Source organism: Zonotrichia albicollis, chromosome 21 (assembly GCF_047830755.1).
Source record: "Zonotrichia albicollis isolate bZonAlb1 chromosome 21, bZonAlb1.hap1, whole genome shotgun sequence".
NCBI lineage: Eukaryota > Metazoa > Chordata > Aves > Passeriformes > Passerellidae > Zonotrichia > Zonotrichia albicollis.
The window spans coordinates 6,818,309-6,843,717 of NC_133839.1; the positions used below are offsets into that span (position 1 = coordinate 6,818,309).

At 42.8% G+C, this 25,409-nt stretch overlaps 3 protein-coding genes across 10 annotated transcripts in view; all 3 read left to right on the top strand.

Annotated features, from left to right (window-relative positions):
• Positions 1-400: 400 nt before the first annotated feature.
• GLE1 (GLE1 RNA export mediator) lies at positions 401-11,245 on the top strand. Its single transcript, XM_014269560.3, has 16 exons — positions 401-579; positions 1,100-1,321; positions 1,837-1,965; positions 2,124-2,272; positions 2,588-2,648; positions 3,305-3,559; positions 4,300-4,528; positions 4,664-4,779; positions 4,968-5,037; positions 5,357-5,499; positions 6,311-6,501; positions 7,369-7,498; positions 7,809-7,913; positions 8,858-8,940; positions 9,086-9,149; positions 9,841-11,245. Exons 1-16 carry the CDS (start codon positions 484-486, stop codon positions 9,907-9,909), a joined length of 2,112 nt encoding a protein of 703 aa, XP_014125035.2. The 5' UTR covers positions 401-483; the 3' UTR covers positions 9,910-11,245.
• A 1,872-nt stretch (positions 11,246-13,117) lies between these two features.
• Positions 13,118-16,311, top strand: LOC141731391 (uncharacterized). Its single transcript, XM_074556646.1, has 4 exons — positions 13,118-13,183; positions 14,757-15,002; positions 15,141-15,172; positions 15,243-16,311. The coding sequence occupies exons 1-4, from the start codon at positions 13,118-13,120 to the stop codon at positions 15,898-15,900; spliced, it is 1,002 nt and encodes a 333-aa protein (XP_074412747.1). The 3' UTR covers positions 15,901-16,311.
• A 6-nt stretch (positions 16,312-16,317) lies between these two features.
• SPTAN1 (spectrin alpha, non-erythrocytic 1) overlaps positions 16,318-25,409 on the top strand; it is a 43,172-nt gene continuing 34,080 nt past the window's right edge. For all 8 annotated transcript variants that reach the window (XM_014269561.3, XM_074556331.1, XM_074556329.1 and 5 more), the window contains exons 1-5: positions 16,318-16,368; positions 21,351-21,590; positions 22,208-22,333; positions 23,658-23,798; positions 24,780-24,926. In XM_014269561.3, coding sequence (XP_014125036.2) covers positions 16,336-16,368; positions 21,351-21,590; positions 22,208-22,333; positions 23,658-23,798; positions 24,780-24,926 — 687 coding nt within the window. In that variant the 5' untranslated portion in view covers positions 16,318-16,335. The remainder of the gene's footprint in view (positions 16,369-21,350; positions 21,591-22,207; positions 22,334-23,657; positions 23,799-24,779; positions 24,927-25,409) is intronic.

A 25,409-nucleotide genomic window follows, 5' to 3' on the forward strand; every position in this document is an offset into this window, starting at 1 on the left:
ATCCCAGAAGTGCTGTGGGAGAAACCGATAAACTACATTTTAATTGGGTACGGTGGGGATTTAATCTTTAGGTGCTGTGAAGTTGGAAAAGCAAACACATCCCGGGGCTTTGGTGCAGGCCGCTGAATTCCAAACTATTTCTGTGGTTCACGGGTGGAGTATTCCCTCTGCTTCTGCAGCACAAGGCAGCTCTGGGCAAGAACACACAGAATAAATGGGAAATCGGTGAACCCGCAGCTGTTTTCCGGCCCGCTCCTTAGCGCAGCGCTGCCGGAGGCGGGATTCGAACCTGCGGCCCCGGGGCGTCACTCGAACCCGCGGCCCTGGTCGGGCCCCGCCTCTCCGCCAGGGGGCGGCACCGCCCGTCCCGCCCGCACGCGGCGGATGCGGCCAGCGCGGCCCGGAAGGGGCGGGATGGGGCCGGCCCGGCCGTGAGGGACCCTGGGGGCCGTGAGGGAGCCCCTGGGCCAGTGCGCGATCGTCATGGAGTCGTGGCAACTCCGCTTCGACACTCTGGAGGCCCTGCGCCTCTCCAGCAAGGGCCAGCTGAGCTACTGCAGCCACTGGCAGGAGGATGAGGTGAGGGCGCGCCCGGGAGCCGGCCCTGCCCGCTGGGAAACAGCGGCCGCTCATGCCGGTGATACTGAGGGTTTGAAATACCCCCAGAGCGGGAACAGGGAAACAGCGACCGCTCACCCCGGTGAACACTGAGGGTTTGAAATAACCCCAGAGCGGGAACAGGGAAACAGCGGCCGCTCATGCCGGTGACACTGAGGGCTTGAAATACCCCCAGAGCGGGAACAGGGAAACAGCGACCGCTCACCCCGGTGAACACTGAGGGTTTGAAATATCCCCAGAGCGGGTCCAGGCTCGGGAGAGCGGGATCAGGGAGCGGGGCTGGCCCGAGGGGGTTCAAATGTCCTGCGAAAGTTGGATAGTCCGGAAAAAGTGTTGGAAAGACAGCAGAAAAAAAGGGTTAAATGGGATACTGAGCTGCGATGATAAAGCAGCTACTAACTGTGCAGGTGTGCTCATGGTGTGTTAAAGTTTTATTGAAATTAAGGCTGTGCCCCGTTCACGGAGAATGTTTTCTCTCAAGGCTGCCCTGGAAGGATGTGTGGCTCCCGTTGAGCTCTCCCCTTACTGCGGCTGGGTGCTGGACAGCCTTAGCGGGCAGTTGGCAGAGGAAATCACACTCTCCGAGACTTCAACGCCCAAACAATCCACCCCGCTCCCAAAACGGGCGTCTGCAGAGAAGATCCCGCCTGGCAGCCACCGGAGCTCGTCACCACCTTCATCTACAGAGCCCAGTGAGACCAAGGTAGCTCTCTGATTATAATCCATATTTTTTTGGAGCAGCTGTGAGAAAAAATAAAATCCTCACTTGCTGTCATAAATTGTCCCATCAAGGCTCTGTTAATTTATTGGGAAAACATCCTTACTTTTAATTTTTTTGTAGTATAAACAGGTGATGATAAAGTTAGTATTAGCAAGATTTTCATAGAGAAATGTTTCACTATGGACCCAAAGCAAACTCCATTTTTCACCATAACAGGGGAAAATAGTTGGAGCTCTGTTGTGTTGTGGGTTATCAGTGCAGGATTCATCCATAAGGTCACAGACGAGGGTCAGGGCTGTTGTAAAACTCCATGAGTAACCACACTGGGTTCTCTGGAGTCTTTGAGTGACTTACATGTATTCTGACTCTATTTTACAAGGCAGAAGGGTAGGAAGCTGGGCAAATAATAGTTTAGGAGATTTGCGTTTTCTGTTTTCCTCCATGAGTTGCTGATCCTGTGCTTAAACACTGATTTTGCATTTATGCTTACCATGCAGGAAAATGATCATCTTAGTCTCCTGGAAACAAAGCAAGAAGTTGTTCCAGCAGCGGTTCTGTCATCTAAAGTTGCAAAAGTTGAAGGCTGCATTCGGTTGTATGAAGAGATGCACAGGCTGAAAGCAAAGGTAAGAAAAAAATGATTGAAGGGGTGTCTGTGAGGAGACACCCAGGAGAGCTCCACAGTCAGAGGTAACAGTGCAAGAACAGCAAGTTATAAATGTTGGGCAGTTTAGTTTGTGTTTTCTTCTGTGCACATTGTTCAGTGAGTGCCTTTGTAATGCAGGAGAGGCTGAGGCAGCGGCTGGAGGAGCAGGAGCAGATGGTGAGGGCAGCCTATGCCCAGGCCAGTGAGCAGCTGAAGCGCTTCGATGAACTGAGGGAGCTGAAGCGGCATCAGGAATTCCAGGAGTTGCAAGAAGTCATGGAGAAGAGGTGAGGTTACCTCTGGTATCAGTAGAATTTTATAGCATTTAGTTCAAGTGCAGATTAATTCCTGTTCTGACAATTCTGTGCTAGTCACTTGTGGTTGGAAATTTCACCTGCTGTTTGTCTTACATTAACTATGAGAGTTTGTCTGTCAGAGAAGATGTCTGGCTATTGTTGAGGTTTCAATGGTTAGAAAAAGGCAATATTTGTGACAGCTAAAGTTCTTTTAGCTTGTTTTAAGAATAGCTTCCTGTGTGTTGGTGTGTGTTTTGTCTCCTGAATGTCTTGAATACAGTTTTTCTGTCTTTATGTGTGTTGTAGCTCAAAGGAGGCTCAGGGACAGCAAGAGAAGTTGAAGGAAGAACACCGACATAGAGCAAAGGTCTGAGACTCTTAAGAATTGTCTTTATTAAAAGACCATGACTGCTGGGTGGGAACTAGAAAGACCAATTGATTTATTTGTATTTTCATGACACTCTGAAGTGAGGATGGATTTTCTGGTGCTACCCTGGGTATGTGCTGCAGTGTGGAAATGCAGTAAAGGCACTTGTGTCCTAGGAGCAGAAAGGCCCTATATTGCAGCGACCTTAGACGGTCACTGTGGTGAGAGAAGAACGAGAATCTTGTTCCTTGATCAGAAGGCTTAATTTATTGATATATAATATATAGTACATTATAACATAACTAAAAAGAATAAAGAGAGAGCTTGCAGAGACTGCTAAGCTAAGAATAGAATCGAAGGAATGAATAACAAAGTTCTGTGTTGAAGGAATCTCCCCTGAGCTGCTCCTGTGATTGGCCCTTAAGGAGGGCCAATCACAGGAACCCCTGCCACATTTTCACAGCAGCCGATAACAATTTGTTTACATTCTTTTTCTGGGGCTCTGCTTCCCAGAAGAAGGACAAATCCCAAAGAAAGGATTTCTATGAAGAAATGTCTGCGACAGCCCTATAAAGCTGGAGCCATCAGACCGGGAAGGAACTGTACAACTGGAGTTATTGAGGTATTTTATGACTCTTGTGTCTTTGTGTCCCCAGATATTGAACCTGAAGCTGCGCGAGGCAGAGCAGCAGAGGCAGCGGCAGGAGGAGCTGGAACGTCTGCGCAAGGAGGAGGGCCAGGAGAGGCTGCGGCGCCTCTATTCCATCCAGGAGGAGCTGCTGCAGCTGAACCAGCAGATTGATCCCAACTTCAGGCACAAAGACTTGCCCAGAATTGATCTGTCTGCCTACAGCAACCGTGGCAACCAGATCTGTGGGCTGGTGTCAGGGCTGATCCGCAGCACGAGCGAGGTACAGGCTCTGCAGGTGTCAACTTGGGCTGTCACCCCTTCCTAAAGCTCTCTGTAGTTGTCTTCAAAGGCAGCTTGTCATGAAATGGCACAGCAATGTTTTTAGATATTCATCCTATAAAGCACCCATTTTCAAAGGGGAATTCTTTCCTCTGGCACTTCAGCTGTTCTCTTGAAAATGGCTTATCAAAATGCATGAGAACTTCTACAGGAGAAAGATTCAAATTAAATTGCTGTAAACTCTTGGTGCTGTAAAGTTCCCTCTGTGACAGTGGACTGGTTCATGAATTGTTAAATACTGAACATCTTATGATTCTCCTCTCCTCATGAGCTTTTCTGCAGTAGCTGGCTTTCCTTGACATTTTTTCTTTCTAGGATGGGATACAAGTCTCAAAAGATAAAGCACTAATAAGGCTAATCCTGTGTACCAGCTTGTCACAGCTGGCTTTCAGCAGAGGGAGCTGTCAAGGCTTTGCAGTGGAGTTCTATTGCACTTGTCCAAGTGTATTCTTAATTTTTGTTGTCCGAGATCTTAGGAGATTCAGTCATGGACTTGCATTATTTACAAATATAATGACCAATGTTATGTACAAATAAAGGAGATGGGGATAAAACATGTAGTTAGCTCCTGAAGGAGCTAACTCTGAAGGCAGATGCTTCAAAGGCTCCTTGTGCTTGCTGATGGCCCTCTTACCCTGGAACAAAGGTCAATGCTGTGTCACCTCTCGTGTTTCTTGGCAGAAAGGGTTCCCAACTCAAGCAGATGTGGCCAGCACTGAACGAGCCCTGCAGGAGATGCGAGGGCTGATATCCAGCATGCAGCAGGAAATCACTGCAGCTCTAGAGGAAAAGAAGAGGAAAGATGAAGAGGAAAAGAAACAAAAGCAGAAAGAGTTAGAGAAGAAAGAGCAGATGAAGAGTCAGACTCCTGCCCCTGCACAACAAACAGGGGAAAAGCAGCAGAAGGAAGGTTGGTTAGGCTTTTTAAAAAATCTTTTTTATTCCTTTGACTTGCATTTTTTAAAATTCATTTTCTCTTTAGAGATTTAGTCTTTCTGAGTTACTATCTTTTTTGGTTTTTTTTGTTTTTTTTTTTTAACAACAGGACTTCAGCTTAAAACAGAAGAAAGTATCATGCAGTGGTACCAGCAGCTTCAGGATGCTGCTGAGCAATGTGTTGCTGCTTTCAGTGAAATTGCAAACTGCAAAAGCAACACCGAGGTATGAACAAATTATTAATACTATTGAAGAGAGATTATCCTAATTTCTAGGGTAAACAGGATAGTTTTCATTTTAAAAAATTACAAACTGTTGTAGCAGCCTCTGTTACCACTCTGCTCATCCAAACTGTTACAGATATATACTTGTTTAGAAAAGATTTTAAAGTTGTTTGTTTGTTTGTTCTCCAGGTGAAGAAGATAAAAACAAACTTGCAGAAAGCTGCTACAATCCCTGTGAGCCAGATCTCTAGCATATCAGGTCAGGAAAACACCAAGAGCTCAATCCCACTGAAATTCCTTTTGCTTTAAAGCTTTTATGAGGGCACAAGCATATAAATTGTTCCTGTAGCAGAAAGCTGACCTGCACACAGCCTGTCTGTGCAGGAGGGTTTGCTTGTAAGGCCTCTTGTTTCTGTTAGGAGCATCTTTCTTCATCAGGATTAAGTTTGGTTAATCAGATGGAGCAAAGGTGCCCTTTGGGGTGTGGGTCTGGTGTTGGTGAGCTTGGTGTGTTCTGGGTAAGACTTGTCTGCTGTTCCCTTATTTTCTGTCTCTGTGCATTCCCTGTGTGTTTGCAGGCTCCAAGCTGAGAGAGGTGTTTGACAAGATCAATAATCTGCTGTCTGGGAAGCCTGTTCAGACTGAAGGACAAGCGGTGTCCGTGACTCAGCATCCACAGGGGCTGGAGTTTGTCTGCTACAAACTTGCAGAGAAGTTTGTGGTGAGGAAATCTCTTTTTTGGGGTGGCACAGGTAGCCAGTGCTCTAGGAGATGCTTTTGGACACTGAACTGTCTCTTCAGCTATGAAAATCAAAAATCATTGGGTGTTCAGTTTGCCTGTATGAATGCAGTGAAAAAACTTAGTTTCTCTTTCACTTCCAACCCTTATTTTATTTCTTTTGGGAGGAGAAACTTTAAATTTCAGGCTTACATCTTACATATTTTGAACTAGGTAGGTACAGTGTTGTGGAAAATAGTTTGACAGTTAATTTTTGGTGTATCACAAGACTGTGTATAGGTTCAAACCTTATATTTTGGCAGAATTTGGGGGACAAAAAACCCCAACACTAAGGCTCATGAGGCAAACTTCAGTCCCTGCTTTCTTGTTAGCACCTCTCAAGAAATGAAGTTAAACTTGCTTTTTTTTGGAGTTGGCAGTATTTTTCTCTTGTGTTTATTTGTAAAATTTGGGCTGTTTGAAACTTTTCTCCCTGCAGGAACAAACGCATGCAAAAATCAGCCCATGAAGTAAAAGTAATTTGTACATATTTGGAAGTGATTCTTTGGGTTGAGAATATCTTGTGCAGCCTGTGTTTGCTAATCCCATTTTTCCATCCCGAGCCACAGTTTATTGTCATCCTCAGTGGGAGCTGAGGATATGTGGCTTCATCAGCTTTTCTATCCTTGGTTCATAGCCATGGAAACGTTCAGATTCTTTAGTAAAAGCTAACTACAAAAATGAGGAGGATTTTTTTTTCCTTTGAGAAATTACTTGAAAGAGTGGTGGCTGACTTTCCTTTTCTACCCTCCAGAAACATGGGGAAGGAGAAGTATCTTTTCACCATGATTCAGCTTTCCCAATTGCTGTGGTGCTCTCAGGAATCTGGGAATTACACCCTCGAGTCGGAGACATCTTTTTGGCTCATCTGCACAAGAAGTGCCCCTATGCTGTGCCATTTTACCCTGCTCGGAAAGAAGGCACTTCTATGGAGGAGTATCAGAGGTAAATTCACTGCTGGGCTTTTTCTGCATGAGCCCTGCAAGGGTGAGGACTGTTCTGAGTGAGCTCCACTGAGCACACTGGCATTGACTCTGCAGGTTCACTCACAAAAACCCATCTGTTCCTTACACCTTTCTTAGACCTGGTTGTTCAGAGCCCCATCCAGCCTGTCCTTGAGCATTTTCTTGGATGGGGCAGTGTTGAAGTGAAGGGACACGACCCACCTTTGTTGGTCAGCATCTGACTCGGATTTATTGATCAACCAGGCACCTTTTATAACAGTGTTAATTCACTTCATGCACATTGCAAAATCTGAGCTCCTGATAGGCTGTAGAGAAAACTTCAGCTCCTCTTTTAGTTTACAATACCTGAAGTTTGTTTATTGAAACCAAGATCAGTGTTCTCACCATGATATGAAAAGTTCTCAAAACCTTTGTATCTGTTCCCAGAACAGCCATCTGTTCCCAGAGCAGCCAAGGACAGGATATCTGCCTGTTTTTGAGAATCTTGTTGTTTATATAAAAGGTGGCTGAGAACCTTAATTATTTACAGAATCAAGCCTGGGAACTGCTGCTTTACAGCGGCCTTTTATTTTTCCCTTAGCTGAATACCTTCATGGCCTCTTTCTTTAAGCCATGCTTGAACCAGGCTCTCCACAGGGCAGCCACAGCTTCTCTGTGACCTCTTCCTATACCTCACCAAATGGTGGAACATATGGTCCAGAGGGTGATATCAGCCTTTCAATAATTCTTGCATATTTTTGGAGAATCCCTATTCTCAATAGGATTGACTTCAAGTAAGCTGAGAGCTGCAGAGACTTGAGTGAATGTGTTTTGCTGCACTAAAACTAGAATGTTTTCTCCCTCTAAGGATGCTTGGATATGAAGTTCATGATTCTAAAGTGGAAGAACAAGATCATTTCCTTAAAAGGATGTCAGGAATGATTCGTCTCTATGCTGCCATCATTCAGCTCCGCTGGCCTTATGGAAACAGGCAAGGGGTATGTGTGGGGCATTATACCTAGAACCTTGTTACTATCCCATGAGTCCATTAAATGTATTGAAAGCTTGTTTTGTAGTTGAGGTGTGCTGAATTTAAGCTCGCTCAGGATATATTTGAAGGAAAATGATCATAACCTTGATGAACAGAGCAGTGCCAAGTAATTAATGGTGTGAACTTGTCCTTCGTTCATGTTTTCACAGTGACCAAGTTTTATAAAGAAGAAAGTCAATCAGGAAACTGTCTGTTTTGATAATTGTGTTTAACAAGTCATAAAGCAGGTGCTGAGTAGTTCCTTTGTTGCTTTGTAGGCTCATCCTCATGGCCTGAGCTATGGATGGCGCTGGCTTGCCCAGATGTTGAATCTGGAGCCTCTGGCAGATGTGACAGCTATGCTGCTCTTGGATTTCCTGGAAGTAAGTGGTGTGGATAACTGTTAGTAGTTAAATGTCACCAATTTACATCCCTTTTGGGTTCTGAAGGGATTGCTGAGATGAGATTCACAGCAGGTTTTTCTAACTTGTTCTTATTCCTTCAGAAAGGAATGTGACTATTTCCACATTCTTGCAAATACAGCTTTGGAGCTGAATGATTTCAAAACTGAAGTTTCTATAAACACAGATTCTTTTGTTGTATTTGATTCTGTTTAAGGTTTCTGGCATTTTAAAAATAGCTGTGTGGTCTTATATAAGGTCTGTTCTAAGTACTTGGCAGTTCATACTGTGCAAGGAGGTCCTGTGGCTGCTCCAGCCAAAATAGTTCCTAAAACAGGATAGATTTTTCAGGTTGAAAAGATCAGAGCCTGATGGATATTAATCCTCTCTCCTAAGATAATAGGCCTGTGCTAAATAAGAGCCAAAGTTAAAGTCAGGGGACACAAACACTATTGAACACAAGCAGCTTCTCTGCTCTTCAAATGCTTCTAAAGAACTGTAAAAGTACAGATGAGAAAGTGGAAAGAGAAATACCCCATGGGGGATTCTGTTGGGGGTGGTGAAGTCAGAGGAGCATTTGTCCTGTAGTGTGTGGAGCATTTGTCCTGTAAAGCTGATGGATCACTGCACACAGCAGTAATCACAGTGGGGAAATGACCACAGTGTGCCCCAGCACATGGTGTTAGCAAAGAGAACTATTTTTGGAGGGAGAGTGGGGTGAAATCAAGGATGTCAAGATTCATATAACAGGAAAGAGGATGATTGTGGTAGCAGTAATAGCATTGGGAGGATTTGCTTGTTTTAGTGTAGGTGTATTTCTTTAAATGCCTGAATAAAGCATTGAGTGGTTGGTGTGGAGCAGGTTCATTGCAGCTGTCATGCAAGTCTGAAACTGAATTTTATAACCTGCACTTTCTGTATCACAGGTGTGTGGCAATGCTCTGATGAAGCAGTATGGGATTCAGTTCTGGAAAACAATGTTCTTTATCCAGAAATCCTATATCCCAAGGTATGATATCTGGGGTTGGGAGTGTTGGTGTTCTCTCTGAAATGACTCATCCATGTTTTCCAATCCCTGCCATCCACCCCCACACCCCTTGTGAATCAAACCCAAGTTTCTAAATAGATTTGGAAACGTGCTGTTATTTCTGCAGGATTGAAGCTGTGACCAGCTCTGGCCAGATGGGCTGCTTGTCACGATTGAAGAATTTCGTGCAGGTAAAGCAGTTTTGGGTTGGTTTTTTTTGTTGTTAATTTAATTTTCAGATATTATGGTTTGGGTTTTGTTTTTTCCCATCACTGAATATATTCATGATTTGGATAGTGAGGTTGGCACAGCTTGCCACCCACCAGACCTCTCTCTATGATCTAACCCTCTTTTGTAACTTTTCAATTACTGAATTACCTTAATGATAGTTATGATACCAAATATCTCGCTGCTTTCTTACCTCACTTCTCATTTTTATCAATGAAAATGTGTTTTAGTTATAAAGGAAGATCAGTGAGAGGAGATGTACAGGTTGAGGAGGATTCTGCTGAGTCATTGCTGTCAGGGCTATTTCTTATCAGTAGTTGCTTCTTTCTAGCACTTGTCCTGATTAAATATATGGGGAAGTGACAATTTGAACTGCTTTCTGTTGTGTTTGTTTAGCATTGCATTCTGCATATTTCTTAAATAAAGCCTGCAAAGCTGTAAATCCTTGATTGTTTAAATTGTTCTGGAAATGTTGACTTAGATTGTGATATTAAAACATGACAGCTTTGAGTTGTACTTTCATTTAATAATTAAACTGACACATTTTATTAGCTTTGAATATAGTAAGACCCATCAGAATTCCTGAGAAGAAATATCAAATTAAAATATTTATCTTTATTATTTATCTTTATTATTTGTCTTTCTCTCCATTAGAAATGTCTACGTGCAGAGGAAATTCCATTACCAAAGGGCATTCTGACACCTTCCTTTTGGAGAACATAAATCAACCTGTATTTCCTTTCCCCTTAGTGTTTAATTCAAGAACATTTATTTGTTAGACTTAAAGCTAATCTTTGCATTAGATCTTTATAAGTTTTTATATAATAAATTACTGAAACTTCAAGACTTTTCCTTCATATGTTTAAGCATGTGGAAGATGCTTTAAATCCATTGTGCTGATGGCTCTGGAGTTAAGGACTGAAAAATTGGACTGCAAAATTCCAGAGTGCTGTTTGGCTCATGGAAGTGAAAATACCTCACAGCTTTATGAACTCTTACCAGCATAATCAATCTCCAAATTACTGCTACAAATTTATTTTTGTATTTCTTACATCTTTTGTAATTCAACTGTAATTATGCTGAGGGACTTGTTTGTCTCAATAACATGTGAAGTGTGTGGGGAGGCTGGGGAGGGTTGGGCAGTGCTGACTCTGCTCTCCCTTGGATGTAACCTCACTCCAAAAGTCAGGACTCTGAGAGGCGGAGTCACTGCTCCAAAAGGTTGGTGGGGGAAAGAAGAGCTCCTGTAACAATCAAAATTCTGTATTTTTTTCTGTTGATTAAGGGGCAGGCAAGAAAATCCACAGTTCCTTGATGAATTGGGGAGATGGGAAATCTGTTGGATTTACAGTGAGCTGCCCTTGAACTGTTTTGGTGGCATCTTAACATGAAAAAAATTACTTTTGAGTTCTACAAAGTGGTTAATTATTCTGCCAATATACTGTTGCAAGTTGAAAATGTTATTTTTACCAGACTTTTTATTTTTCCTAGAGGCACCACGGTTTGAAGCTGTAGAACAATTCATATTCTCATATGAGAATAATAATTTGATTTTTCCATACAGTTCTTGAGATTGCTTAGAAGAGGTTGTAACATGTGCTTTGGATTCAGGCCTGTAAAACCCTTAACATTGTCTTTAAAATTGTCTAGTGCCTAACTTAAATTTGTATTTGGTTTATGTGTTTTGTAAACTGACTCTGGAATACTTTAGACTACTGTTACCTTGTGATTGTTCTGGGAAATTGGAAATGTCCTCCTGGTGTCCTTTCTGCCAGGTAACTCTGGAGCAATGCAACTTTTATTAGTATACTTGAAAATGTACAAAGCTTTTTGATACTGAGTGGAGATGTTTTAATTATATATTGCATATTTCATAATTATGGTGGAGATAATTTCACTTTGCCAAGACAGGGATTGGTCCTGTCTGTTAGAAACAATTGTCTGCTTGTGCCAAACCCAAGGAGGAATTTGATGATGTACTTGTGAAATACAATACTGCTTTTTTTTGCTACAGCTACTTGGGGTTTCTAACATTTGTGGGGTAAATAAAATATATATTTTTATAAAAATTCAAGATATCCTTTTCTGCCTCAGTAAAGAGAATCCACATACCTACTATTTAAAAAATACTCATATGAATACTAAATGAATAATGTGTGTGCTTCATAAGAATCAATATTTGTTTTTAGATGTAGCTTGAGGTTTTATCTGCTGGTTCAGCTGAGTGTTTGACTTGTTTTTGTCATTTTAGCAGGTTTGGATGTTAGCCAGTTGGTGCTGTTAAGATGCAATGCAAATAAGGTCATATGCATATATCCCTGGTGGTTTTGTATGTACATTTATATCAAATATGACCAAGGAGAGCATTGCAGCTGTGGAAATAACTGTGCCTCCAGGATGAGATGCATCAAAGCTGGTGTGAGTCAGAGTCCTGCTTGGAGACAGGAGTTCCAGGCACTCCCATCATGCAGTGTCACCATAAGTGCCTGTGCTTCCAATTAAGTACTTCACTCAAATAAAGTGTCATTAATTCACACAGCCATCAAACCCACTCACCACTTTGAGCCAATAACGTTCTTGCTGCCTTCCAGCCCTCTAATCTCTAATTATTTCCATTTTTTTAGAGTAGAATGTGTCTATTTTAAACATTGATTTAATACTGAAGGCTCATTTTCCTTTGAATTTATGCATCAGCTTTTCAGAAATAGCTTTCCCTTGACAGGCGCTTGCAGCCTTTTGATGCTGTGTCCTTGCCAGGCTTTGGGTGACACTGCACGGTGCTTCAAGCAGCCCCTCTTACCTGTAGATGTGGATATAAATTTTATTTATATATATGTGTGTGCATTATACATGTATATATAAATACATATTTATATAATGTAAAACTAACGAAGCTGCTGCTTTGACTGAATGCTGCACCGGTCACCTGTCCCCATCACTGAGCTGAACCTCGACTCTCTGAGACCCAAACTGGCCCCGATTCTGGAGAAGGGGGCACAGACCGCTCTGCCGTCCCCCAGTGCGGACATTTTACCCTATTCCCCCTTTAATAAAGTGATTTTGTGGTGCCCGAGCCGGTCCCTGCAGGGCACGAACGCCCTCCGCACCCTGCTCCTCCCCTCGGCTCTTTCCGGAACCGCTCGGTCATTCCGAAACCTCTCGTTCCTTTCCGGACCCTCTCCCTCGGTTTTCCCGGAACCGCTCGTCTCTTTCCGGATTCGCTCGGCTCTCTCCGGATCCCCATCGTTCACCGGCGGAGCTCGGGTGGGCGTGGCCTCCCCGCGTTCCTTTCCCGATTCTTTCCGAAGTTCTTCGTCTCTTTCCGCCGCCCGGGCAGGGCCGCTCTGCGGCGCTGACGTCACCTCCGGCCGGGCTATAAAAAGGGCGGGTGCGGGCGGCGCGCGCGGTCCGTGGCGGAGGGCGCGGAGCCGGCGGGAGGTCCCTGCGCACCCACAGACCCGGTGAGGGGATGGGGCGAGGGGCGGGCGGGGGGCGCCGCGCGGCCTTCACCGCGCCCCGCTCGGGCTCACCCAGCCCCGCACGCACCGCCGGGCACAGGTGTGCGGCTGAGGCCGGCCCTGCCTCCGCGGGCGTCCCTGCCGCCTCTCGGTCTCGCCCTCCGCGGCTCCACCGGGCGGTTCTTTATCGCGGGGCGCCGCAGAGCCGGGCCCGGGGGCTCCCCGCGGGCCTCGGTCGAGCGGAGCGGAGCGAAGGGCGGGGGCGCGGCGCGAATGAAGGGCGGGCGGGCAGGGAGCGGCCGCCGCCGTCCTGAGCAGCGCGACCCGCGGCTGGAATCCCATTCAGCGCCCGGGCAGGGACAAACAGGCGGAAAATGACATCAATAACATCCCCGGCGGGGAACAGCCCCCGCCGTGCCCGCCCGGCCCTGCAGGGCTGCCAGGCAGCATTTCCCGGGGACAATTCCCGGGGGATGGAGCCGGGGCGCCGGGAATCATTGCACAGCAATGGCTCCCGCGGCTGCCCAGCCCTGTCCAAGGTCAGGAGATGCGGGAGGAGGAGGAAGGAGCGATGGAGGGGCCGCGGCAGAGCCGCTGCCGCAGGGCCCGGGGGGCTCCGGGCAGGGACGGGCGTGGGGGCGGCTCACGGAGCTGCCGGGCAGGGAGGAATTTCAGCAGAATCTCCCGACCTCTGTTCCTTTAATGTGTGTTATGTATGTAGGGCAAGGTCTACTGCTTCCTTTGTAAAAGAATCGGGATTTGTCCCTGCCCTGGTTATTAAAAAAATAGCTTTTTTTTTTTTTCCTAATTTAAAATAAATCTAAATCAAGCGTTTCTCAATTTGTTGCCCACATACACCTTACCCGGTTAAAACAATATAAATCTGCATTGCTGGGTCATAAATATGTGCCAATAGGGCAACCATTTTCCTTGATATTGAAGGAAAACCAAGTAATTATCATTGTATATTTTTTCAGCAGGTTCATATTGGCTGTTCAGGATTTTTTTGTAGCTGTTTTGTCATAAACCAGGTTCGTGTTCCTGTCGAAAATGTACGTGACTCCTGAGCAGTCTTTCATACATATTTAAATAGATTTTGAAGAGCAGTTGTCTGGAGATGGTGAATGAGCATATCAAGGGGAAAAAAATGAAAAAACAACCAAAAAAAGCCAACTCAGCCTGAAATGGTTCTGTGTCTTTCTAGAAAACAAATAATCCATTTTCTTTTGGCATTTTTGCTTTCAGCAAAGTGCCAGAAGATTCCAATGACTGTGTTCACCAAAAGGCCTTAGTCAGGGATTCAGATTTGTTCAACACAAATTTTAAATCCCACTGCGGGATTTTCATGCATTTATATGCAACTAGCAGGGAGTTCTTCCTTGCAATCTTAATTTATCCTTATTTATGGATTGTGCAGAGAAAATAATGGACAAAAGGTTGAAAATGGGTTGCTTTCTGCTGCATTGTGTGCAGGATCTGTAACTGTAATAATGGAATTGTTAAGCTGTGGAAAATACTTTCAATAAGATAACAGGATACATTGTTCACAAGAAGTAATTTATTTCTGTTCTTGTTGAAATAAAAAGCCACGCTAGCCATATTGGTCAGACTGAAATCAAAATTTTATTTGAAGAAACAGATTTAGATGTAATGCTTATATGAGATCTGTCGTTTAGGAAGTTAAACACAATTCTGGTTGATTTTTTTTAATAACAAAGATAGCAGCAATAACAAAAATGGTGGTTACATTTACACATTTTAAGCATTTTTTGCACATTTTTCTCCTGCACAGCATCAGGATAAGAGAGGCCTTAATTCTCTTGGTGGAGGGTGGTACCTCTTGGTGAGAAATTTGTATTTCTCAACTATGACATTTACAACTAACCTTAGTAATTTAACACAAATAGCTTGGTATCTTCTGCCCTTTTTTTACTCCATGCAATGTATTTATGGGGTTGTAAGCATTTTAATCATAAATACATTGCTTTTTGGAGACAACTGATCACTTCCTCTTTATGGGAGGAAATAATATAAATTCCTCCCTTTTCTCCTCAGCTTGTTAGTGTGGTGTGGGAGTTTGTTTTTTCCATTTGTCCCTGGAGTTGAGTGTAGGCAGCAGAAGAATGGGGTGGAGCAGACTGCAGATGCCGGGGATGGAGCCCGGCCCGGGCTGTGCTGGATCCAGCAGAGGGGAATGTGCTGGGCTGTGCTGGATCCAGCAGGGCTGTTGGATCTGTGCTGGATCTGTGTTTTGCTGTGCTGGATCCAGCAGAGGTGCTGGATCTGTGTTTTGCCGTGCTGGATCCAGCAGAGGGGAATGTGCTGGGCTGCCCTGGATCCAGCAGGGGTGTTGGATCTGTGCTGGATCCAGCAGAGGTGTTGGATCTGTGCTGATCTGTGTTTTGCTGTGCTGGATCTCTGTTTTGCCGTGCTGGATCCAGCAGAGGTGTTGGATCTGTGCTGGATTTGTGTTTTGCCGTGCTGGATCCAGCAGAGGTGCTGGATCTGTGTTTTGCTGTGCTGGATCTGTGTTTTGCTGTGCTGGATCTGTGTTTTGCTGTGCTGGATCTGTGTTTTGCTGTGCTGGATCCAGCAGAGGTGTTGGATCTGTGTTTTGCTGTGCTGGATCCAGCAGAGGTGTTGGATCTGTGCTGGATCTGTGTTTTGCTGTGCTGGATCCAGCAGAGGTGTTGGATCTGTGCTGGATCTGTGTTTTGCTGTGCTGGATCCAGCAGAGGTGCTGGATCTGTGCTGGGTCTGTGTTTTGCCGTGCTGGGTCTGTGTTTTGCTGTGCTGGATCCAGCAGAGGTGTTGGATCTGTGTTTTGCTGTGCTGGATCTGTGTTGGATCCAGCAGAGGTGTTGGATCTGTGCTGGGTCTGTGTTTTGCCGTGCTGGATCTGTGTTTTGCCGTGCTGGATCTGTGTTTTGCCGTGCTGGGTCTGTGTTTTGCCGTGCTGGATCTCTGTTTTGCCGTGCTGGATCCAGCAGAGGGGAAGGTCCCCGCTCTGCTGCAGCTGACCCAGGTGTGTCCAACGCCACCGAGACCTCGCAGCTCCAGCAGGCACAAGGACACACACACACACACACACACTGCTGCAGTTCTCCATGGAGGGATTGCAGCATGTCCATGGGGCTGGGCAAGACAAGGAAATTTTCAGCTAAAATTCAGTGGATTGGGCGCCCTTAACAGCTATATCTCAAAAAATACCTTCTGTCGCAACTGCTACTTGTCTATTTTTTGTTGTGGCCATTGAAAGTCAACATTTTTGTAGAGATTTGCATTCCAAACCTTCTGATTAAATTTGTGTCTTCAAATTAAGCCGTCACACTTGATTATACTGTACCCAGAACCATCATTGGCCAAGTCCAGATAACTTGCTTTACTTTCTGTTTTGACCTTCTGGTTATGGTAGTTTTTGGTTTGTTTTGAACTAACTGGAAACGTTAGTACATACTGAATTAACTTTGTTTTCCTGTTGATATTGTAACCTTTTTTGCATGAGGGGGGTCTTGTCATTTTCAATAGCTTGGGTAACACTAACACCAAATTGTTTTATGTGACAAGGAAGCAAAAGGAAAGTGATTAACAGGTACTGTGACAGAAACATTGCAGCCATATCCTTATGCTGGTCGTTGGTTGAACGTTATCTTGATTTCCCCCTCCCTTTTAGACTCTACATTCTTCCATCATGTTGTCATCGTTTCGTAAAGTCAAAGTCCAGGTATTTTTCCATAATGCATGAAGTGCCCTTGCCACACTTGCCTGCCTTTATTGCAGTGACCTGTTTGTAACAAAAGCCACTGGTTTGAATTTATTCTGTACAGCAGGTGCTTTATTTGCACTTAATGTGAGTCTGATCTGCCTTTCCTTTAACACTTTGAGTTGCCTAATTTCTGTCTGTGATGCATGACGTGTGAACATTTTATAGGAGTTATAGTTTAATATAATCAGGTTTTGATACTGATTAATTTTCCAAGAGGTTTTCATTTTAAAATGTACTTGAGCAGAATCTTTTTCTTTATCGCTTCTGCAAATCAACTGTGAAGAGATTTACATTGTGCATTCAAAGTTGGTTTGGTTCCTATTCATCCACTTGCACAAATTTATAATCCTTGAGTTGTTGTGCTGTAACTGTTTCTACACAGTGATGCTTCTGTTTCAGTGGTGATAAAATAAATAGGATGTATGGATCAGACTTCAGCTGGGGAACACAAGCAACTAGGTTTTATTTGGAAATAGTAGTGATGTAAATGTTTATACTGCAATTAGAAGGATAATGAAAAGATAACAAATGGGGATAAAAAGTGCTGGGGTTAATTATATAATCTTGCATTACCTGTAAACTCTGCATTTCTGCAATGCAGTCAAGGTAATTTGCTTTCTCAGGAGTCTCAGCAGAGTGCAGTCCTTGCCAGCCCTGGACAGTTTTGTCAAAGGTCTGTGATGTTAAAGCAAAAGCAAATCCAAAAGAGCCCCCTTCTGTGTGAAGGCACCACATTCAGATGAGAAATTCAACTGCTCTTGTTTAAATAGCGGAATGGAGATTTTACTTTTATTTTTATTTTTAAGATTAAATGCCTAAAAATGAACAGGTCTTTATCTGTCTTCATATTTCAGAAGTGCATAGTTGAGGTTGTGCTCAAGCCCTCTTGTCAGCCTAAATCACAGCTTTGCGACCCCTTTGGTTTAAACAATTTACTTTTTTTTCCCTTCTAATGCGACATTTTCTGTGTCCCTGCAATACCTGCCTAAATTTTGGGGCTGGTTTGAATTTGACCTGCACTGTGGTTAGTTCTACAGCATCAAACAGCAACTTCAGCACATCTTGTATTTTGGGGTTTTTTTTGGTACTGCAGTGCCTGACTGATTTTTCTGGCTTGGAATTTGTGGAGGTTTGGGACTGTCAGTGACCTTCCTTAATAGCCTATTTGGACACAGTGTTCTGCTGCACATAGTCTAACCTCAAAATGTCTTTATTTTGTAAAAGTTAAATTCAACAAACCAAAAGGCTGGGCATTAATTTTGTCCCAATAGTGTCCCAATCTCTAGGGTAGGATATGGCATCCTTTAGCTCCCTCTCTGTCACACACCATGCTCAGGCTCCCTTTGCAGGAGCTGTGCATGTTGGCAGAAAGATTCTCTTTGATTTTCCAGCAGTGCAAGTACTTAGGGACTTGTTTCTTCCCTGGTGTTTTAGGGAGCTGTGAATCGGCAAAATGAAAGCTGGGGAAAATGTGTGTTATTTTTTCCTCTGTCCTTTTGAAGGTTATTTTCACATCAGTTTTTTTTTTACTTAAAGAAGAAAGATCAGCAATCTGTTCCTGTTTCCCAGGAGGGAGTAGCTGCTATCAGTGAAATCTTCCTTAGACAAGACTGACGATGTGTGATGTTGATGAACATTTAAAAAATGCATTGAGCTGTTCATGTGTGCATACTTGGGAAGCAGCAATGTCTTGGTAGGGAAAATATTTCTGTTCCAGGCTACTGCTGAGGTCATGTATGATGAATATGTGTAACACATGAGGATCTGACTTAAGAGAAAATTATTTTACTACTTCTGAAGATCTTTATGTACTGATATCTGATTGTTTTTCAGGCAGAGGAGTTAAATTGTTTCGAAGCTTTGTGTAATTGCTTTTAAAAATACACTAAAACCTTCTGCCTTGCACTGAATGTATTTCACATTTGTGCTTTGAAATCCCTGAAAGCATGTTTTGGTAAGGGAAGTGCTGACAGCTCTGCTGTGGCACCGCTGTAATTCCTATTGAAGCTCCCGAGCGTGAATGGCGTTGCTGACATCATCGTTGTTGCACTGCGGTGTCTGTAAATACCTGCAGTTGTATATTTTATGTGCTGTTATGGATCATTTGATTTGACTAGGGAAGGCAGAGATGGAAGAATGAGAGTAATAAGTTTGTTTTGTTGTTTCAGGTTTTTTCTCATAATTTTCCTACTTCTTTCTAAATAATGTCCTCAAAACGGTGCAGTGTGAAGAAGCATTTCTGAGTTTTTTTAAGTTAAGACATAAGTTGACCTAATGTTAGTCGTACAGCACGAAAGGAGGAACGCAGTGTCAGCAGGACAGTCCGGACCTGCTGTGTGGGCCTGGAAAGTTCCCTGAGCCCCGTCCTGTCCTTATCTCCGTGCGCCGGCTGTGCCGGGCGGGGCCGGGGGTGGCTCCGGTTATCTGGGGACGGCCTGGCACGGGCACATCCCACCGCTGCTCACCTTCAAAACACAAAGCACAACTTCTGCTTGGTGGGATTCCTGCAGGAAGTCTCTCCTAGGTGTCCTCAAAGGGTGCAGTTGAACCAAGAAGTTTTGGGAGGGGTGTTTGGTGTTGCAGGGAGTGCTGCAGTTGAGGTGACACCATGGGAGGCAGGGAGACTGCATTGTTCTGCAGCATCCAGGACTTTGGAGTTGTGAGCTCCCTGGTGGCTCTGGCAGCACAGACACTGCTGACGTCGGCTGGGGCTGCAGGAAGAACAGTCCATTATTGCTCCACTAAAGCACTTCTTTTACAATTGACTCGCTCCGCTGTAGTTACAAAAGGAGCCTTTCTTTTAACCAAATCCAGCAAAAAGAGGAGCCAGATTGCCTGGCTTGTGTGGTGAGAGGCAAACCAGCTCTCAGGGTAAATTACAGAAGGTCTCCCATTTGACTTTCAATATTGTAACAATGTTTGAAATTATCATTTAAATATTTCCCTAAATTAATATTGTAAATAACTAAATAATTTTAAATGTTTTCAAATCACTTTGTGGAGGTGATTTTTTAATATTGAAATACAAGTTGAGTTGTATTGTACAGTGAATGAGAGTACAGTGTTCCAGAGACTGACCAGGATTTAATTTTCTCCCAGCATTGCCCAAACCCAGAATCAGCAGAGGGGCTCCAGCCATGCAGTACATTAGACCAGCTGCCACTGTGTTATTCCAGAACACAAAGCAGTTTAAAATAAGTGGTTTTGGCATTCCAACACAGCATGACAGAGCAGGAAAGGAAGTTTTTAGCAATAACTTCCTTTCCTGGTGGAAAAAGGCTGTTTGAAAGAGTGCTGGAACAAACAGCTGCTTTCTCAGGGAACCATATCTGTGCCTGTGCTTGAGTTATGTTCAGGGGTTTGAGCTTTTAATACTCAGAGACACTAATCAAGTGGAGATTTTGGTAGCACTGCCAGGCAAAACCTGGGTTTCGTTTATGTAACACAGTCTGCACACACTGGGGTGGTTTTTTTTTTCCTTGCCCTCTTTTGACAGTAATGAGTGGAAGGAAAAACAAAGCAGAATTTTCTTTGCTTCCTGCAAGTGCCGCAGTGCAGCTGGGGCTGAGTTGATGGGAGCCAGGAGTGCTGCTGGCACAGCCCTCTGCAGGGTGGGGACCTTGCAGGGGCAGCTCAGGAATGTGTGGGTTCGGCCCCATATGTTCCTTTCTGTCACATCGTCCTTTTACAAGTGCTTGGAAAACGTGGCCCTGTAGATCACTTTCCAACCTGTGGAGTTTTCCATGCAATTATGCGAGATACATGTCTAATTAAAGCATGCAGGTAACTAATGACTAAATAACAATTTAATATTTAACGATGTGTTTTAACTGATTGTCCATGCCTTTTAGTCTGCAATTCTAGTCTGGGTTTCTTCCCTGTCTGATAGGATTGAGAAGTACCTTTAATTTGGAGAGTGCAGAATTGGTAGAAAAGCATTGAGTGAGTGACTGGTGTAATCACTTGTACACCAAGACATTAATTGCAAAATTGTTCAGGTGCAGAGTGTTTGTTGCAGCAACCTCTTGATATGCAGTTAGTTGTTAAATAAGTGGTTAAATATTCAAACTTCAATGATAATAATAGTTCCACTATTAAAATTTGTGTTAGATTTCTATTCTAGTGCCCAGATCTTTTACTGAAAATCAAGTTGCTTTTGGAAAAGTTGAGGTACTGAAAATTAAAGGTTGTTGCAATTTTAATAAAAAAGAGAAAAAACAGATCAGTATTCAGGTCTTTGCTGCCTGTGGTAGCAATATTAGGTTTTAGTGCATAAAGCAATGTGGAAGGGTTTTCAGTCAGAGCAAGATCATTGGTTAAGCAAAATGCTTTTGATTTACTTGACTAAGGTCACATCTGTGAAGCCTCTCACTGGCTTCTAAAAGGTTATGTAGAGAGTGACAGGATGGGTTTGTAACTTTTTTAATTGAGAGAATAAAGAAGAGATGCATCAGACAGAGTGTGGGTCTATATATGTATGTAAGTGTATATAGATACATGTGGGCCACGTAACTGTTGTTCAAAGAAGAGTAATATTCTTTAGTATTGAATATTTAAAATAAAATATTTGGAGATATTTTATGTTGTACAAGAAGTTTGTCTGTATCTACACACATTTGTGCACAAACCCACACTTTTAGCTGTTGTGTTGGACACTTGCATGCTACAGTTTGAGATGACACAGACTTTACATGACTGCAGCCATATTTGTCCAAAGCAAATAGGTGTTAAATGTCTTTGTAAACTTTCCTTTACCACTTTCTGCTAGAAGTGTGCTTTTATTTATATGCAAGGTTTTATACACATACCTGCACACGCAGAGTAGAACTGTAAGTAAACCACTTGTGATCTTAAAAAACCACTTTTTTCTGCATGAATCTCTTCCTGATCTACCAATGTTTTGTAAGACAAACATAATGGAGTTTTATTTCTGCTTTCAGAAAATGGACCCAAGTGGTGTAAAAGTGCTGGAAACAGCAGAAGACATCCAAGAAAGGCGCCAGCAAGTTTTGGACCGTTACCACAGGTTCAAGGAGCTCTCCTCTCTGAGGCGCCAAAAGCTTGAGGATTCCTATCGGTTCCAGTTCTTCCAGCGTGATGCAGATGAGCTTGAAAAATGGATCCAAGAGAAACTGCAGATTGCATCTGATGAAAATTACAAAGACCCAAGCAATTTGCAGGCAAGTCCTCCTGCCTCTTTCTATTTCCTGTACTATTGATTTTAGGGTGTTACAGGTCAGCTGGGATAGAACAAACACAGAAATGAAACTTGATCTGAGAGTGAAGAAAGATAGATGCAAATACCCATGACCTTGCAAAGTGCTCTTCAAAAGCCTGGCTTTTTTGCTGATGTAATAGTTCTAATATGGATTAGATGCTACATCAGCATAGAAAAAGTTTCACAGTGTAATGTAGTGTTAAAGCAACTTTGTTTAATCCTGCAGTTTGTTGGATGCTTTAACTCTGTGAATAAATGTGAATTATCACTTATTGTTTCCACAAAAAATATATATATTTGTAGGAAGTAAGCTTCTGTGGAAGAACTAGCTGGCAGGTTCTTAGGGGTTTGAACACTGTCATGTGCAAGAGCAAAGACAAGAAATAACAAACTGAAACTGGGGTGTTTGAATCCACCTGTTGATCCACCACATGATACAACTGATTTCAACTGTGCAGTTTTAGTATTTGTTTGTCAGTCCTGAATATGCATAAAATACACTTAAAATCTTGCTGTTGGGGAATGTGGAAGAGTCCCTGCACCAAATCTCAGTTGCATTCTTTGATGTTTTCCTTTCAGGGGAAGCTGCAGAAGCACCAAGCCTTTGAAGCTGAGGTGCAGGCCAATTCAGGAGCCATCATTAAACTGGATGAGACTGGAAATCAGATGATCAATGAAGGCCATTTTGCATCTGAAACCATAAGAGTGAGTTTTAAAGCTTTTTTCCCTCCCTGCCTCTTACAGGCCTTTCCTTTTGTTCAGATTGCACAGATAACTCTATATTCAAAACCCCTCTTTAACATTCTACAGGTATTTGATTAGTGAAATCATGAAAAAATTTGTCTTTGTAAAGCTCAGAGGTGATTTTCTCTTTCACGAGCACCCAGCTCATACCTTCTTTTGGATCCAGTTCTGAGGAGAGCAGTTTAAAGCTGAGATGTTTTTGTGGTGATTATTAAACTTAATTGGATAAGTTGAGCATTTCATTCTAACTTGCCTTTACTGGTTCAGTCCTTCACGCCGTACCGGACTGCCCAGCGCCCGATAGTCACGGCCACCCAAGTGGGCTCCCACATACGAGTAGGTGAAGCTTGTGGCTCTGCAGTGCAACTTGGTTTTGCAATTTCTTCCTTCCTTAGCTGACAGTTTGCACCATCCTTCTGGGCAGTGCTCAGAGCTCTTTCCTCCCTTGAAACCTCTTTAATTGAACTTTCTGAGTGGATCAAGGGGTATCCACCCATGATGTTCAAAAGCTTCTCTTGAATGACTTTCAAGTTTCAGGTCTCGATGAGCAAAGTGTAATAGACAATGGGTGGAGCAGTTACTTTCCTGTTTTGCAAGTTGTGTGCATGTGTGGGAGTGTGGTTTTACTTTTTGTTGTCTGTAAAGTTTCTAGTGGCTCCCAATAGTATTGAGAGGCCAACTGCAGCCAGAGAAACTCAGTATTAAAACTAGTAATTGCTCCTAGTATGTCCATATCGTGTCACTTCACAAAGTTAGCTACATGCATTAGGGTTAAGTGTTTAGTGTTAGGAGAAGTGGTTAAAAGACAGTGAAATTGCATAAGTTTGACTTAAAGCAAATGTGTTGTCTTACATGAGAATAAATTCCCAAAGGAAGATGCATTTATTGGGAGTTGACTTTCATAAAAAAGACTGAACATTTGAAGGGGAGAGCAACAACTTTTTGGCATGACTTCATATTAGCATAGAATTTAAATCAAATTTTATCTCAAGATATTTTGCTCATAGTTACTTATAGATAGCTATTTGATAGCTTCATTAATTAATAACAACTCCATAAATATTCAGTTCAGAAATTTCTAATTTTGCGTTACAACACTTTGCATAATTTGAAAACTATTCACTAAAGATAAAATCATTATGTTTGTCCCTTGCCCTTTGTCTAAAGTAAGATTTAGGATCTTACAACTTCAGAACAACAAATAAATCTACTGTTAAGGACAGGAAGGGAATAAATCTCATCTTCCTTGACAGGGGATTTTAATAACAACATCCTTTTGTTTCAGACTCGGCTGCAGGAGCTGCACCGACTGTGGGAATTACTGATGGAAAAGATGAGAGAGAAGGGAGTGAAATTATTGCAAGCACAGAAGTTGGTGCAATATTTACGGGAATGTGAAGATGTCTTGGACTGGATCAATGACAAGGTGTATAATCACCTCCCTTTATTGTGTCCTTGATGGGAAATTTGATGTGTTTGTGTGAAAAATTTCTGTCAGCAAAGAGTTGCTGGAGGTCAGGTAGTCTCAGAAAGCTTGTAAAGATACCTGTATGTTTTATTTAGCTATTCACATTGCATCAGCAGTGTGTGTGCAAAGTACTGCTGGTTTTTTGCAGCCACAGTAAAAGTTATTAGTCTAAGAGGAAGCCTGTTTGTTGGAGAGTACTTTTAGAATAATCAATTCATCCTTTGCTTTGAGAAGACAAATAAAATTCAAGTTTCCTCTAAGGGAAATCTTCAACATGTAAAGCAAATATTTTAAAATAAATATTCTAAATTATTTGTTTCAGAAAGGAGCCAGCCCAAGTAACAAGCAGTGTGTAGATAGTTATTAAATGATTGGAATATCTGTAGATATTGTAAGGACATGAACTGCAGGAGGACTGTTGGCTCTTGATTCTTTGAACTCTAAGGAAGCAAACCACAAACCACACTATCAAAAGAAAAAAAGCCACAAAATAATCACACTGGTTTCCTTAAATGATGGTTTGCTATTTTGTATCATTGTGGGTTCAAACTGTAAACCCTGTATAACTGTCACTGAATACAACACTGCACTTCTTGTGCAGAAATCTTGCATCAGAAGCCTGCAGCAAATGCCCATAAACAGTGTAAAAAGGAACAAATTCTAATCATTTTGTGTGGCAGGAATTTGTACTTGAAAAATTAAGATGACTAAGGAAGATGAAAAAATAATCACCTTAGTGATCTAGCATATTTCTGTAATAATGGGTAGATGCTGGGGCAGGGAATGGAGTTTAATGAATAAAATTCATAGTTTTAAGTCTGACCTTGAACACTGTGATTGTCTTTGACCTATTGAAAATTAGGACATTGTGGTTCCCAATTTTAATAGTGATTTCCCATAGGATATACTGAAATTAACTTTTTTTTTTCAATGTGCTAGGAAGCAATAGTGACATCAGAGGAGCTTGGACAGGACTTAGAGCATGTTGAAGTTTTGCAAAAGAAGTTTGAAGAGTTCCAGACAGACCTTGCAGCTCATGAAGAAAGAGTAAATGAAGTGAACCAGTTTGCTGGCAAACTTATCCAGGTAAGCATTTATTGGTGTTGAAAATCTCTCTTGGCAAGTCAGTTACCACAGCAAATATTTGTAGCTTCCCCTCTTTTTCCCCCTGGTTTGGGGCAGATCTTTAAGCTTTGCTCCACATGGGTACTTGGCTTTTATCACCTTAAATTTGATTCACTGGTGGTTCTGCTGAATAACTGCCCCATCTGGGAATGCTCCTGAAAATGTGGAGAGTAGTGATTAGTAACAGAAACTGTCATATTGGGGTTAAATTTATTTCCCTTGGACAGGGAGGTTTAATATCTCTTCTGGTTTGATATCTGGGGCCTGGTCAAGGATGGAGGCAGGGCATTCCAGGGAAAAAGAGGATGCTGTTTATAGCCCTGCTGCCATGGACTAATCAGCATATAGGGAAAACACTACATGAGTATTGAATGTTTGCACAGTGAAATTTCAGGGAAACTATTGAATTGGGTGATCATCTGGAAAGGACAGTAATTATAAATT

Bases quoted from the DNA above. Each gene is read 5' to 3' on its own strand.
- GLE1 (XM_014269560.3), top strand. From the start codon at position 484: ATGGAGTCGTGGCAACTCCGCTTCGACACTCTGGAGGCCCTGCGCCTC. The intron at 2,273-2,587 runs GTGAGGTTACCT...TGTGTGTTGTAG, and splicing joins CAAGAAGTCATGGAGAAGAG to CTCAAAGGAGGCTCAGGGAC. The intron at 7,914-8,857 runs GTAAGTGGTGTG...TCTGTATCACAG, and splicing joins TGCTCTTGGATTTCCTGGAA to GTGTGTGGCAATGCTCTGAT.
- LOC141731391 (XM_074556646.1), top strand. From the start codon at position 13,118: ATGGAGCCGGGGCGCCGGGAATCATTGCACAGCAATGGCTCCCGCGGC. The intron at 15,003-15,140 runs GTGCTGGATCCA...GATCCAGCAGAG, and splicing joins CCAGCAGGGGTGTTGGATCT to GTGCTGGATCTGTGTTTTGC. The intron at 15,173-15,242 runs GTGTTTTGCTGT...GATCCAGCAGAG, and splicing joins TGTTTTGCTGTGCTGGATCT to GTGTTGGATCTGTGTTTTGC.